This window comes from Carassius carassius, chromosome 31 (assembly GCF_963082965.1).
Source record: "Carassius carassius chromosome 31, fCarCar2.1, whole genome shotgun sequence".
Lineage (NCBI taxonomy): Eukaryota > Metazoa > Chordata > Actinopteri > Cypriniformes > Cyprinidae > Carassius > Carassius carassius.
Window position 1 is genome coordinate 15,485,620 of NC_081785.1, and position 15,187 is coordinate 15,500,806.

General features: G+C 40.3%; 1 protein-coding gene across 1 annotated transcript in view; it reads left to right on the forward strand.

The window, feature by feature from the left end:
- Positions 1-15,187, forward strand: part of LOC132112093 (inhibitory synaptic factor 2A-like) — a 46,361-nt gene that overhangs the window by 23,238 nt on the left and 7,936 nt on the right. The window contains exon 3 of the mRNA XM_059519680.1: positions 2,978-3,049. Within this exon, the coding sequence (XP_059375663.1) occupies positions 2,978-3,049 (72 nt within the window). The remainder of the gene's footprint in view (positions 1-2,977; positions 3,050-15,187) is intronic.

The window sequence follows — 15,187 nt, forward strand, 5'->3', positions numbered from 1 at the left end:
ATAATAAAAAATAATAATAATTGTTGTAAACGATAATTAGACAATATTTAGTTTTTGTTCTGGTTTAGGCCTGTTGCGGGCAGCAGATTATGAAAGCTTTTAGTATTCTTCAAATTATGTGCAGTGGTAAGTTCACAGCAATGACAGAAACCAGCTTTTTCATTAAGGGTTGATATGTGCCCCTCTTAATTGATTTCCAGTGGCAATTTTGACCTTATGTAGGTCTATATGAGTCAAGTTTTATGTCAAACTTTAAATGCAGTTTTATTTTTATATTTTATATTAAGGTGTGTATAATCATATATATTCATAAACATATATTAAAATATTAATCGAAAGCCACAAATAAGTACAGTAGAGGCAAGTCACTGTCTTAAGCCACTGAATCATTAATTCAAACTGTTCATTCAAAATGGCTGATTCATTCAGAAACAAAGCTCAAAGCTCACTCAAATGATTTGTTAAAAAATTCTGATTCATTCAGTACTGAAACACAGCTTTTCACAGTGTGAGTGACATTTATCCATATTGTCAGCTCACATATTGTTAACAACAATTGAAGTGTTATCGTAGACAATACATATCACACACCCCTACAGTTGACCCCACTGACTTTTTTTTATTATATATATATATATATATATATATATATATATATATATATATATATATATATATATATATATATATATATTATTATTATATATATATATATATTATTATTATTTATTTTTTTGTTAGAGGAGAAGAAAGAAAATCATTCAGGTTTGAAGAGAGATGAGCATGAGTAAATGCCTAAACACACAGCAACCGTCACCGTCAGACCTAATCATCACATTGGCTATTCTTTGGGTCACCCTGACTACCAATAATTCCTCGACCTTCCTGACCTGTAGGATAATTATTAATTCCTCTCCAGTGCTTCTGCCATGACTCATCTCATTCCCATGTATTCCAGATCATACTGAAAAACTGAATTTCTTCCTTTTAAGTACAGCTCTCTCCTACCATGATGTAGTGCCCTGATTCTGAGCAGACTGGGAAAAATATAATTATGCTAAAAATATAATTTATTCTAGTCTATAAACAAGTAAAGTAAAAGCTAAGTTCAGGTGTTGTTCTCGCCGAATGCATTGCTGCAGCAAAACATCACTCTTTTATGTTTGGACATAATGTGTAATCACTGTCACCGTGAACTCCTCAGCAATGTCAGATCCAACTGAATGCAGAATATCAATGACCATCCTGACACTTGAGTGCTCAAAGGAATAAAGTGATCCAATTAGGCTTTCATTAAGTTTTAATGAAAATGCATAACTGCATGGCTGCTGGGTGTAGCCCTGTTATTGTCTTTGGAAAAATGCTAGGCATGTGTTACAGTGTCACATTAGCACACAGATAATATATCCACTTCAAGTATGCCAGGCTAGTGCATGATCTATCATCCCCTTGTACATACGTTAATGCTGCTGAAGCCCAAGGGCCACAAATGAACAGCAGACAGATAGAAGGAATTCAATCCTGCTGTCTTCCATCATTAAATAATGTAAAGAAATCCTGGCAACAGGGCAGAGTAAAGCAATAATCTGCAAGATGCCCTGTGTTAATAAAATACACCAATGCAGAAGAAATAGTTAAGGCTATAAATCAATGAAAACATTTGACTGAATTAAATATAACGATATTTCGTATGCTTACCATAGCTGTATTTTTATTTTTACAATAAAACTATTCTATTTCTGTTTTAATATATTTTAAAATTGAATTATTCATGTGATGGTAAAGATGAATTTTAAGCATCATTACTCCAGTCTTCAGTGTCACATGTTTGTAATATGTTGATCTGGTGCTTAAAGTGATAGTTCACTTTGAAATTAAATGTTGGTATGTTTTAGCTTACCTCAAGGGAATCCAAGATGTAGGTGTCTTTGTTTCCGCAGTAGTTCCCATTTTGATATTTTTAGGTCAAACCGTTCTTGTCTGTCACTCATATAATGCAGGTCTATGGTCACCACCTCAAAGAGCATGCACAGAGAAGTCCAAATTAAACAATTCCCCATCGTAAGTACACATCATGAGTGACGTACACGCGTGAGAGATCACATCTGACGCTTTCCGCGCACATGTCACACACCAGGAAACGCGCATGCCCTCAGATCACTTGGACGTGGTTGTGTATAAGAGGTAAAAACGATATAAATACTGTTCGTTTTCTCACACAAAGCGCTTGTTTCGTGTCTTAGGCCATCAATGTGTACTTACGATGGGAAATTGTTTAATTTGGACTTCTCTGTGCATGCTCTTTGAGGTGGTGACCATAGACCGGCATTATATGAGTCACAGACAAGAACGGTTTGACCTAAAAATATCAAAATTAAAACTACTGCGGAAACAAAGACACCTACATCTTGGATGCCCTTGAGGTAAGCTAAAACTTATCAAAATTTAATTTCAACGTGAACTATCCCTTTAAGAAACATTTCTTATTATTATCAATGTCAAAAACTGTTGTATTGATTAATATTTTTGTGGAAATGGTATTTAATTTTTCTTTGATTAATACAAAGGAACAGCATTTTTAATATATATAGATATTTTTATATTTCTGTAACAATGAAAAGTCTTTACTGTCACTTGATCAATTTAATGCATCCTTGCTAAAAGGTAATTCATCCCCCCCTGCCCGTCATGTTGTTCTAAACCTGTATGATTTTTTTCTTCTGCGAAATACAATAGAAGATATTTTGAAAAATGTCTGTGTTTTTGTCCATAAAAATAAAAGTCAGTAGGGTCCAATGTTGTTTGAACCTCATTCTTCAAAATAGCTTATTTTCCCCCACAGTCATACAGGTTTTGAACAAAATGAGCACAAGTAAATGATGATGATATAATATTTACTTTTGTTTGAACTATCCCTTTAAGTTATGCATTCTATTGTTTCTGGATGCTACATTTATCACACACTGTTTTTCCACAGGCTGTCTTATCGAACTGGGCAGGATACAGCCAACTGTGACACATGTCGTAACAGTGCCTGCATCATATACAGGTGAGTCTCTGCTATATTCAATTAAAGTTTTCAATTCAAGTTTATTTGTATAGCGCTTTTTACGATACAAATCATTACAAAGCAACTTTACAGAAAATTATGTTTCTACAATATTTAGTAGTAGCTTATAAGTGGTGACTGTCAGTTTGTGTGCATATAACAGGATTTTTCAGAAAAATTAATACAAGACGTAGTCAGCCAAACGATGAACATTATTAACAGCAATTATTATATGATGCAATCACACTTGTAGCAATATTTGTTAGTTCTGTTTGATGATTCAAGGTTAGGATCATCTGGGGTCCTCTGAGGGGTCAGCATCATCTCTTCTCAGGTGTTCTGGACCCAGACTGGAGATTGTGTATATCCTAGTGTGGCAAAACAGAGAAACAAATAGAGACATCATTAGCTTAGCTGCTGTTCCAACAAAGTAAAATTAATTAATTTAACCCAAGCTAAAGAATATGGATTGTAATGTGGTGTAAGGTGATGGATTGTAATGTGGTGTAAGGCTAGTTAGGTGCGCAGGAGCTAAACCATTTAGGGCCTTATAGGTAAGTAATAATAATTTGTAACTGATATGCAACTTAATAGGTAGCCAGTGCAGAGACTGTAAAATTGGGGTAATATGATCATATTTTCTTGACCTGGTAAGGACTCTAGCTGCTGCATTTTGTACTACCTGTAGCTTGTTTATTGAAGATGCAGGACAACCGCCTAGAAGTGCATTACTATAGTCCAGTCTAGAGGTCATGAATGCATGAACTAACTTTTCTGCATCAGAAACAGGTAACATGTTTTGGAGCTTGGCAATGTTTCTAAGATGAAAGAATGCAGTTTTTGTAACATGGGGAATATGGTTTTCAAAAGACAAGTTGCTGTCTAATATAACACCCAGATTTCTGACTGCAGAGGAAGTAACAGTACATCCGTCTAGTTGCAAATTGTAATCTACAAGATTCTGTGTACTGTTTTTTTGGTACAATAATTAATATCTCTGTCTTATTCGAATATAATAGAAAATTATTGGTCATCCAATCTTTTACATTTTTAACCCACTCTGTTAGCTTAGATAATTTAGAAGTTTCATCTGGTCTCGTTGAGATATATAGCTGAGTATCATCAGCATAACAGTGGAAACTAATCCCGTATTTTCTAATAATATTACCAAGGGGCAACATGTATATTGAAAATAGAACGGGACCTAGGACGGATCCTTGTGGCACTCCATATTTTACTGGTGATAAATGAGATGACTCCCCATTTAAATAAACAAAATGGTAGCGATCGGACAGGTAGGATCTAAACCATCTTAGAGTCTGCCCTTGAATACCTGTATAGTTTTGTAACCGATCTATGAGTATGTCATGATCTATGGAGTCGAATGCAGCACTAAGATCAAGTAAAACTAGAAATGAGATGCAGCCTTGATCTGACGCAAGAAGCAGGTCATTTGTAAATTTAACAAGTGCAGTTTCTGTGCTATGGTGTGGCCTGAAACCTGACTGAAATTCTTCATACAGATCATTTTTGCAGGAAGGAGATCAGCAGACACAACTTTTTTCTAATATTTTAGCCATAAATGGAAGATTTGAAATAGGCCTATAATTTGCCAGTGCACTAGGATCTAGTTGTGGTTTCTTAATAAGAGGCTTAATAACCGCCAGCTTGAATAGTTTTGGGACGTGACCCAAAGATTACGACGAGTTAATAATGTTGAGAAGCGGTTCTTTGGCTACAGGTAACAACTCTTTCAGTAATTTAGTGAGTACAGGATCTAATAAACATGTTTTTGGTTTAGATACAGTTGATAAGTTTATTTAGCTCTTCTTGTCCTATAGTTGTGAAGCACTCCAGTTTATCTTTGGGTGCGATGGATGAAACTGAAGTATTAGACGCTTTAGAATCTACATTCGCTATTGTATTTCTAATGTTATCTATTTTATCAGTGAAGAAATTCATGAAGTCATTAGTATTAAACCTTGATTGAATATTTGAATCAGGTTGTGTCTGGTTATTTGTTAATTTAGCCACTGTGCTAAATAAAAATCTTTAAAACTGAATTGCATATTTTAGATTTTTATATGCTATATCTGAATCTTTCAGCTCAGCCAAAAAAATGAATCCTTGATTTAAAGATTCTGAGCATACTAAGGCACATATTTGTACAAGCGCAGCTACAGTGTCCAATCATAGCTGCAAATATGTCAATGGTGTAGGTAAGCTTTGAATAACTATAGAATGTAAAATCTGTACTGTTAGCCTTGGCTCTTCTTCCAGTAAGAATTATCAAGGATAAAATCAAAAATATCATGACTGATTGAGTTCCTTTGATGCATGCCACATATGGACTTTTTTTTTACCAACCAGACCAATTGAAAAATACACTTAGATCTGGCATGAACTGTAAGTCTAGAGTTGTTTATTTATTTTATTTTTAAAAGTTTGTTTTTTAAGAAGCGAATGTAACTGTATGATTTTCAGAAACCATTCCTCTTAAATGTATGGGTTTGCTAATTTTGTTGTAAAAGCAATAATTACCCCATGTCAATTCAAACCAATATGGCTTTGAAACCCAGAATGCAGCACACCTATATTACACACACATAGTATGCTGGCACGTGGGCACATAACATAAACATTTTGCCTCTCAAGCATTTTTGTATTAATTCATTTATACATTGAAATCAAATGGAGTGACATGTACATAAAGGCATGCCATGTATCATCAGACAAATGCAGCATTTCATCGCCTACCAGACGACCATGGAATATATAACATGGGTCAGAAAAGAAATCAAAAATATTCAATGCAGTTTGCACAGTCAGGGAAGTCAAATACACACCGATATGCATACTGTATCAGCATGTCAGCACTCTTTAAACACTGGCCCAGAGGACTAGAAATGCACTATTATATTATATTATATTATATTATATTATATTATATTATATTATATTATATTATATTATATTATATTATATTATATTATATTATATTATATTATATTATATTATATTATATTATATTATATTATATTATATTATATTATAATTTGGAATGACATAATGCTGAGTAAATGATGCCAGAATTTTCAGACTTAATGAAAAGAACAATTAAAAATTCTTTATCAAATTAAATCTAAAATGTTGCACTAGTAAGATATGATATTATTGCTTGCATCTGTGTTAAAGGACTGTTTATTTGATTGTTAGTATGTTTATCGTGAATATTCATCTGTTCTGCTCTGGGGTGCTACCGATTGTTAAGTAAACCATGAAATTGAAGGATCTTATTTGTAAAAGCTGTAATTGGTTTTGGTTCTTAGGAACAGTTCAGGGTGGAAATACAGTGTGTTTGGGTGAGCATTATAGTGGTGTTAAATTGCAGTTCAATGCTTTTTACAGAGATACCCTATAATAGGGGATGTATATGTTCACTTAAGCCATACACGACTGTATTTACATATGTGAGGAAGCACCACATGATGGAGATTTTGACAGCTGTTGTGTGTATTTGACAATAAAGACACAAGGAGAACTGATCGCAGAACTGGGATCGTGCGGGCGAGCGGCTGAGAGAGCATTTCTGTTTGTCATTCAGCATGATCTATCCCACCTTCACTTACGGCAATCGATAACAAATTGTAATTGGATGGTAATTTTGTCCAACGACAAGCTTAGTTACCTTTGATTAGATTATTCTTACATGATAGAACACTTTTACTACTTGCTCTGATCACCCAGTTGTAAAGAAATTTGGAAATACGGGACAAACCATTGATTTTTTTCAAAATATGTCAGGACACTAAAAATAGAGCTGAAATACGGGACGTCTGGTCACCCTACCCTATAACCTACTACTGGAGGTTCTTACTGAAGAGGACACGCTGTGACATTAGTATGAAAAGAATACTGAGCAGAAACAGAGACATGTATTGGAGAAGGTGATGTGGTTGTCATAGTTACCAAAGTGATGAGCTGGTGAAGAGGGAAAAGGTTGTCCTAGCTTAGGTTGGGGTTAGTGAATTATAGCAGTTTATGAATCTCTCTCTCTCTCTCTGTGTGTGGTCAAACAACACACTTCATTCTACATTTTAAGGTTGTAATGAACCACTTTCAGTAGCTGATACTAATACCAGTGAAATTTCACCAGTCTCTGTGTAACATGTGAATTCACAATAAAAATAATACAGGTGCTGGTCATATAATTAGAATATCATCCAAAAGTTGATTTATTTCACTAATTCCATTCAAAAAGTGAAACTTGTATATTATATTCATTCATTACAAACAGACTGATATATTTCATATGTTTATTTCTTTTAATTTTGATGATTATAACTGACAACTAAGGAAAATCCCAAATTCAGTATCTCAGAAATTAGAATATTACTTTAGAAATCCTGGCCAACTGAAAAGTATGAACATGAAAAGTATGAGCATGTACAGCACTCAATACTTTGTTGGGGCTCATTTTGCCTGAATTACTGCAGCAATGCGGCGTGGCATGGACTCGATCAGTCTGTGGCACTGCTTAGGTGTCATGAGAGCCCAGGTTGCTCTGATAGTGGCCTTCAGCTCTTCTGCATTGTTGGCTCTGGCCTATCGCATCTTCCTCTTTACAATACCTCATAGATTTTCTATAGGGGTAAAGGTCAGGCAAGTTTGCTGGCCAATTAAGAACAGGGATACCATGGTCCTTAAACCAGGTACTGGAAGCTTTGGCACTGTGTGCAGGTGCCAAGTCCTGTTGGAAAATGAAGTGCTCTAAATTTACTTTCATCAGAGAACATAACTTTGGACTACTCAGCAGCAGTCCAGTCCTTTTTGAAGCGAGACGCTTCTGAAGCTGTCTGTTGTTCAAGAGTGGCTTGACACAAGGAATGTGACAGCTGAAACCCATGTCTTGCATTCGTCTGTGAGTAGTGGTTCTTGAAGCACTGACTCCAGCTGCAGTCCACTCTTTGTGAATATCCCCCACATTTTTGAATGGGTTTTGTTTCACAATCCTCTCCAGGGTGCGGTAATCCCTATTGCTTGTCCACTTTTTTCTTTTCCTTAACTTTGCCTCTCTATTAATGTGTTTGGACACAGAGCTCTGTGAACAGCCAGCCTTTTTTGCAATGACCTTTGTGTCTTGCCCTCCTTGTGCAAGGTGTCAATGGTCATCTTTTGGACAACTGTCAAGTCAGCAGTCTTCCCCATGATTGTGTAGCCTACAGAACTAGACTGAGAGACCATTTAAAGGCCTTTGCAGGTGTTTTGAGTTAATTAGCTGATTAGAGTGTGGCACCAGGTGTCTTCAATATTGAACCTTTTCACAATATTCAAATTTTCTGAGATACTAAATTTGGGATTTTCCTTAGTTGTCAGTTATAATCATCAAAATTAAAAGAAATAAACATTTGAAATATACCAGTCTGTGTGTAATGAATGAATATAATATACAAGTTTCACTTTTTGAATGGAATTAGTGAAATAAATCATATTTTTGATGATATTCTAATTATATGACCAGCACCTGTATATAAAAACAACATTTATTTATGGCATTAGAATATTTAATACATTATAATAGTTAATACATTAATATTTATTACATAATATATGTTTGTCTTAATTTAGTGTCAAGTTAATACTTTTGACATTCCTGTATACTGTCCAACTGCCCACAAATCCTAATGGACAAGAGAAGAAGGCCTAAAAGGTAAAAGTTCATTGTTTATTCACTGTACTCCACATGACCCATACAGGGTTTAAAATGGATGCCAGCATGGTGGAAGAGAGCTCTCGCTGTTCCTCCATCACAACTTACTCAAAGGAGCAGAGGAGGCACTCTAAGAGAGCAGCATGCTCCCAGCAAACAACCAACTAGCTGACTGCAGCATACTGTGCCACACTATTGTTTGAAACAATGACACATCCTTCTCTCAACCCAAAACTATTTCATGTGTATTCCTCTTCCAAACATTGGCAAAAGTGAATGCTTTGAGTACTAAGGCACTGAATAGTGAATAATTTGAGTACTACATCATAGCTGTTTTTTTTTATGTGTGTTCTAAAATGCTTATAATATAATATAATATAATATAATATAATATAATATAATATAATATAATATAATATAATATAATATAATATAATTTATATTATATAATATAATTTATATTATATAATATAATTTATATTATATTATATTATTAAATAACTTTTTCCCCATTTTTAATTACATTTTTTTTTTCATGTGCTAGACAACTGGCCTTAATCTGTCAGGAACACAACTGGACACTTTTTATTATTTAATAAGAGCTTAAGGAGAGCCCAACCGTGCAACCTTGTTAAGAATATAAAAAAAATTATGATTCATATATTCATATATTTAATATCTATTAAGAAGTTATTCTAGGGGAAAGGTCAGTCCTGTCGTTTGCAGTTTTGTGTAAAAAAAAAAAAAAGGGCCAATTAAAAAAATGACTTTTTAAGCTATGTGTAGTCTCAATAAGCAAATACCAAACTATATGTTGTGGTTATTATTTTTTTTTTTTTGTCTGAACCCTTAGAGCGCTTTAGAGGAACCTTGATTCTTGCACGTTTGCATCATTTCAACTAAGCTCAAATTCTTTGTGCTTTTGTTTGGCACTCATATCTAAGAGAACATAGCTACAAAGATTCTTATCAAATACCCAGTGCACCAGAACATATGGCAAAAACAACATCGGCTTTATAATCCAAGGACTTAATTCCTCACTGAACCATAAGACTTGCTGAACATGTTCTCAAAAACTGAGCATGTGCACTACTTGGTTAAAAAAATAAGCCTATTTTGTAGGATGAGGCCTTGCACTGACAGTTAATGGTGTCATTGCTAAAGCACTATTAGAAATATCATAGGAAACATTCTGAAAACATTCATTTACTTACCCTCATGTTGTTCCAAACCTGAATGACTTTCTCTTTTCTATGGAAAACAAATAATTAATAAATAACCCAGTCATGTGGAGAAAAAAAGAAGAAGAATGTATAATAAAATAAATAGGTCAGCTGCTTGATATATGGTGATGCTAACAGCTGACTTAAAATTAAAAAAAAACTTCTGTGCATATAAAGACAATATAGTACCAGCATGCTCATGTTCCTGAAAACATTTGCACCTGTGTAGACATCACCGTACATACACTTCTGTATATTTTTACATTCTCATATGTCAAAATACTGAAGCCAGCATTGTGTGATTTGCTGCGATGCCTCTGTAGTTGGACACATACTGGGAAACATATAGCAACTGAACGAACATCCTGACTTGTGGCCATCCTGCCGAAGCCTCTGTCCTCAGGGTGCGCTGAGGGGAGACAGGCATGATTCATTCATCAGAAGTAAGAAAAAACCATTCGAGTTTTGAAATAAGTAATGTGATATACAGCCAAGTATGGTGGCCCATACTCAGAATTTGTGCTCTGCATTTAACCCATCCAAAGTGCACACACACAGCAGTGAACACACACAAACCGTGAACACACACCCAGAGCAGTGGGCAGCCATTTATGCTGCGGCACCCAGGGAGCAGTTGGGGGTTCAGTGCCTTGCTCAAGGGCACCTAAGTCATGGTATTACTGGGCCAAGACTCAAACCCACAACCTTAGGGTTAGGAGTCAAACTTTCTAACTACTAGGCCACGACTTCTCCAGGGGAAAGCATCAGTTTTTCAAATAGTGGCAACCATCAGTTTTCTTGCGTGCCATCCAAGATAACTCCCTGTGGTATTCCTACAGTTTGCATTTAGCACCTTTTTCCTTCCAATTTCATTTATTTTGTGTCACGTCTCACGGCGGCCCAGTGGGTATCTACAGACGCTTGGCAATATCATTCCTTATGAAAAAGGCACAATAATGGTGCCAAATACAGTTGTGATTTTCTCCATTTGGTTCTGTATATGGTATTTAAAAAAAGAAATTCAAGCGGATTACTGTAAGTGACTTGCGTGCATCAATTACTGAGATGGTATGATGCAGATATCCTCATCTTACTTTTAAAGGCTGCAGTATTTCTCTTTATAAGCAGCAAGTCAGTTTCCATTTATGAGTAACTATTTATGAACCAGGATCAAACTTGGTAAATCGTAAGCTTTTCACAGGCTCCAGAAGATTTCTCAAAATGTAGGAAAGTGTCCCCATTCTCACTCTCTATTTTTCTCAGCCTAACACCCGTGCAGCTCAGAGAAATGCAGCTTAATCACAATGGCTGTGTTCAAACAGAAGCAGGTGAGCAATGATAAATATGGCTGCGTTCACACATAGTTTGGAAATTGCATTTTATATTTAAACCGGCTAACATCAGTTCTCTTACGAGAGCTTTCTCGTACTGCGTCTTAGCTAAGAAGCTACGGGAAAAGTCTCTTTTCACGAAATACTGAAGCAAAAAATTATCCTTAATTTTGTATTTTTGTAAAGCGCATTTGCAGCAGTACACAGCCATAGGCGAGACGCCTCGTTCGCTCATTGGCTTGTTCTGCGGCAACTGCACAGCCTATCAATCGCAGGCTGATGCAACATCAGACCAATAAGGGCGCTTTGCGCCCTTCTTGCCACTTCCCGCCGAAATGGGTGTTGCCCAACCTATAAAAGGAGCTCGAAAAGGCTGACTCACCTGATTTTTCATCTCTTCAGCGAAGCTCACGCATCGCTGGATCACGAAGGAAGCAAGCGCCGTCTGAGAAGCATATCAGCGGGACGAGCCATTCTTAAGCTGCTGGCCTTCGCCGCCTTCCACTGCCGTTCCTGCTGCGCTGTCCGGCGCCTATATCCTTTCAATTCTATTATATCCAACTGTTCTTTATGTGTGTGTGTGTTCGCCTTGCGACACACACTCGTAAAAGAGCTTGCGTCTTTTTTAAGATGCCTTCCTGCGGCTCGTCAGAGCCCCACTCAGCGAGGGAGACCGGTACGTCATCTGTGTCTCCTGCCTGGGTGAAGATCATGCAGCTCTCGCGCTCGCTGACGGCGGATGCCCTCACTGCGAGCTGTTGCCATGGTGACTCTGAGGACTCGCCTGGCCTTTTTCTCTGAGCCTGCATTCTCCGCTGCGCTGAGGCGCCGTGAAAGCGCCGCTTCCAGCGGATTCCGGAACCGTCTTCAGCTCAACCGAGCTCGCCGGTTCGCCCTGCTTCACCGGCCTCCCCTGCATCGCTTCCCGGTGGGCAGCGGCCGCTGTTTGCCGGCGCGTCGTCCGAGGAAGTCGATCTCAGGGCCGCGTCGGGGGAAGAGGACACGTGCTCTCTGCTAGCTTCGGGCAGTGAGGGCTGGGCGAGCTCCGAGGATCTCGCGCCTTCTGCTCAGAAGCCCAGCAGACGAGCTGACATCGAGAAGGAGCCGGGGCGAGTGCTCACGTTGGCCCGCGACGAGTCTCGGCCGCGAGTGGTCTGCACCAGCGCCCCCCCTCTCGTTCCCGGCTGGATGGTATTTTCCTTTCGGATGAGCGTACTTCTCAAAGCCCGCCTCATTTCTTCCTGAGCTTCACGAAGAGGTGGCGAAGGCTTGGAACGCTCCATATTCAGCGCGAACTCGTTCGTCTGTCTCACTAGCATTCTCCACACTGGATGATGCTAAAAACAGGAACTACCAGTCACTTCCGCCGGTGGAACAGGCGATAGCGACGCACCTTTGTCCGCCCTCTGCTGGACGGCGGCAAAAGCGGTGTTGCCATCTAAAGCCTGCTGTGTGACGCTGCGTCTGCACTACTCACAATGGCTGCTTCATCGAAGCGCAGGTGTACAAGTTCCGCTGTGGCCGAGCTCTCACCCAAGCGCGCCGCTGTTTCAGTTCCAGGAATTGTGACTGTCTCAGCGTTTTCTGCCGCGCGCAAGCCTGCACAGTTGCCCGCTTGCCTGCACACAAAAGCCGTTATCACAACTGCTTCAGCAACGCAGCTCGAGACCCCCGTTCTCGCTCTACCGGCCGTCGCCCCGCGCCGCGGGGACCGCGGCAGAGGATTACAGTGAGGCCGGGAGCCCCGAAGCCATCCTAGGAAAGCCATCTATGCCTGCTGCATGACGCTGCGTCTGCACTACACACGATGGCTGCTTCATCGAAGCGCCAGTGTACGAGTTCCGCTGTGGCCGGGCTCTAACCTAAACGTGCCGCTGTTTCAGTTCCAGGGATTGTGACTGTTTCAGCGTCTTTTGCAATGCGCAAGCCTGTACGGTTGCCCGCTTGCCTGCACACAAAAAACGTTATCACGGCTACCCAGATGTTTCCCGAAAAAGGTGTAATTTCTGGTGTCCCGGCCACGGCCGATGGTGCTATAAATGTAGTGACGATGCCCACTGCTCAGTGCCCATCTCCACATATAAGCACAGCCCTTCACACAGGGCTCGTGCCCATAAAAGCGACTCAAGTCGATCACGCGCACTACATAGTAAACGTGCCCACTCCTCAGTGCCCACAATCACTATGTCACACGCGTCATGTGGTTTCTGTAAAAACGAAACCCATGCACGTTTGTCCGGCCACGGCCGATGGTGCTATAAATGTAGTGACGATGCCCACTCCTCAGTGCCCATCTCCACATGTAAGCACAGCCCTGCACACAGGGCTCGCGCACATAAGATCGACTCAGATCGGTCACGCGCGCCACATAGTAAACGTGCCCACTCCTCAGTGCCCACATACATTATGTCACACACGGCGCATGGTTTCTGTAAAAGCAAAAACCATGCACGTACGCTCTGCCCAGGCAGACAGCGAGTCGAAAGTGGTGAATGTGCACGCTTGCAGCCCACAGTTACTCGCAGACATCACGAGTCCCACGGGACCCGCTCAGCCCTCCCCCAATCGGTTAAGCACCGGGATGGGGTCGAGGACGAGCGATCTGCCCGCTGTGATCAGCGCGCTCCCCGCCTCAAATGCCACAGGTGTAACGCCCATGGTGCAGCGCACCCAAGTTCCGCCGTTGCCCAGTCAACAGAGCGTGCTTCGCATCCAGCCTTTAGCCATTCATGCAGATGCATGGTCAGCGCTTCCAGGGGTTTCGGATTGGGTGCTAGGCATTATAAAGAGAGGCTACTCACTACAGTTTTTTTCGACGCCCTCCGCGCTTTTTAGCGTGCGTCGAAACTACGGTCAAAACAGAAGTAGCATACATACTTCGGGCCGAAATATCAAAACTGTTGAGCAAAGGGGCTGTAGAGCCTGTGTCTCGAGCTCAAAGCGAGGGGGGGCTGTACAGCAGATACTTTCTGGTGCCCAAGAGAGACGGGGGTCTCAGGCCCATACTGGATCTAAGACAGCTGAACAAGGCATTGATGAAACGCAGTTTCAGAATGCTTACGACCAGGAAGCTCCTCGCGCAGATTCGCAGAGGGGACTGGTTCATGTCAATAGATCTGAAGGACGCATATTTTCAAATACAGATAGCGTCAAGTCACAGGCGATATTTGAGATTCGCCTTCGAGGGCCAGGCATACCAGTTTACAGTCCTGCCGTTCGGCTTGTCCGGGCTCCTCGTACGTTTAGGAGGTGCATGGATGCAGCGCTCGCTCCTCTTAGACTCAGAGGCGTGCGAGTGCTGAATGATTTGAAAGACTGGCTGATTCTGGCTCGATCACGAGCGGAGCTCGTGGAGCACAGGGCCGTTTTACTCGATCACCTTGAGAAGCTCGGTCTCAGTGTCAATTGGGCGAAGAGTTCGCTGAACCCCAGTCAGACGATTCTGTTTTTGGGTATAGTTCTTAACTCGTGTTCCATGAACGCCTCCTGGTTTGGGCTCAGCACAACGTGCGTTCGCTGAGGGCAGTGCATGTGCCTGGGCTACAGAATCTGGGTCCAGACAGGCTGTCCAGGGGCAATGTTCCTACGGGCGAATGGTCTCTACACCCGCAAACAGTCCGGCTGTTGTGGGAGAGATTTGGCAGGGCGGAGGTGGACCTCTTCGCGTCCCACGAAAACGCTCACTGCCCCGCGTTCTTTTCCAAGAACGAAAGCGCGCTGTCACGGAAATGGCCGTGCTGCCCGCTTTATGCTTTCCCTCCCGTCTCCCTCCTTCCGCAGGTGATAGAACGGGTGAGAGAAACGAGATGTTCAATACTGCTTGTAGCACCTCTTTGGAAGAACCAACCATGGTTCCCAGATTTGATGCAGTTAG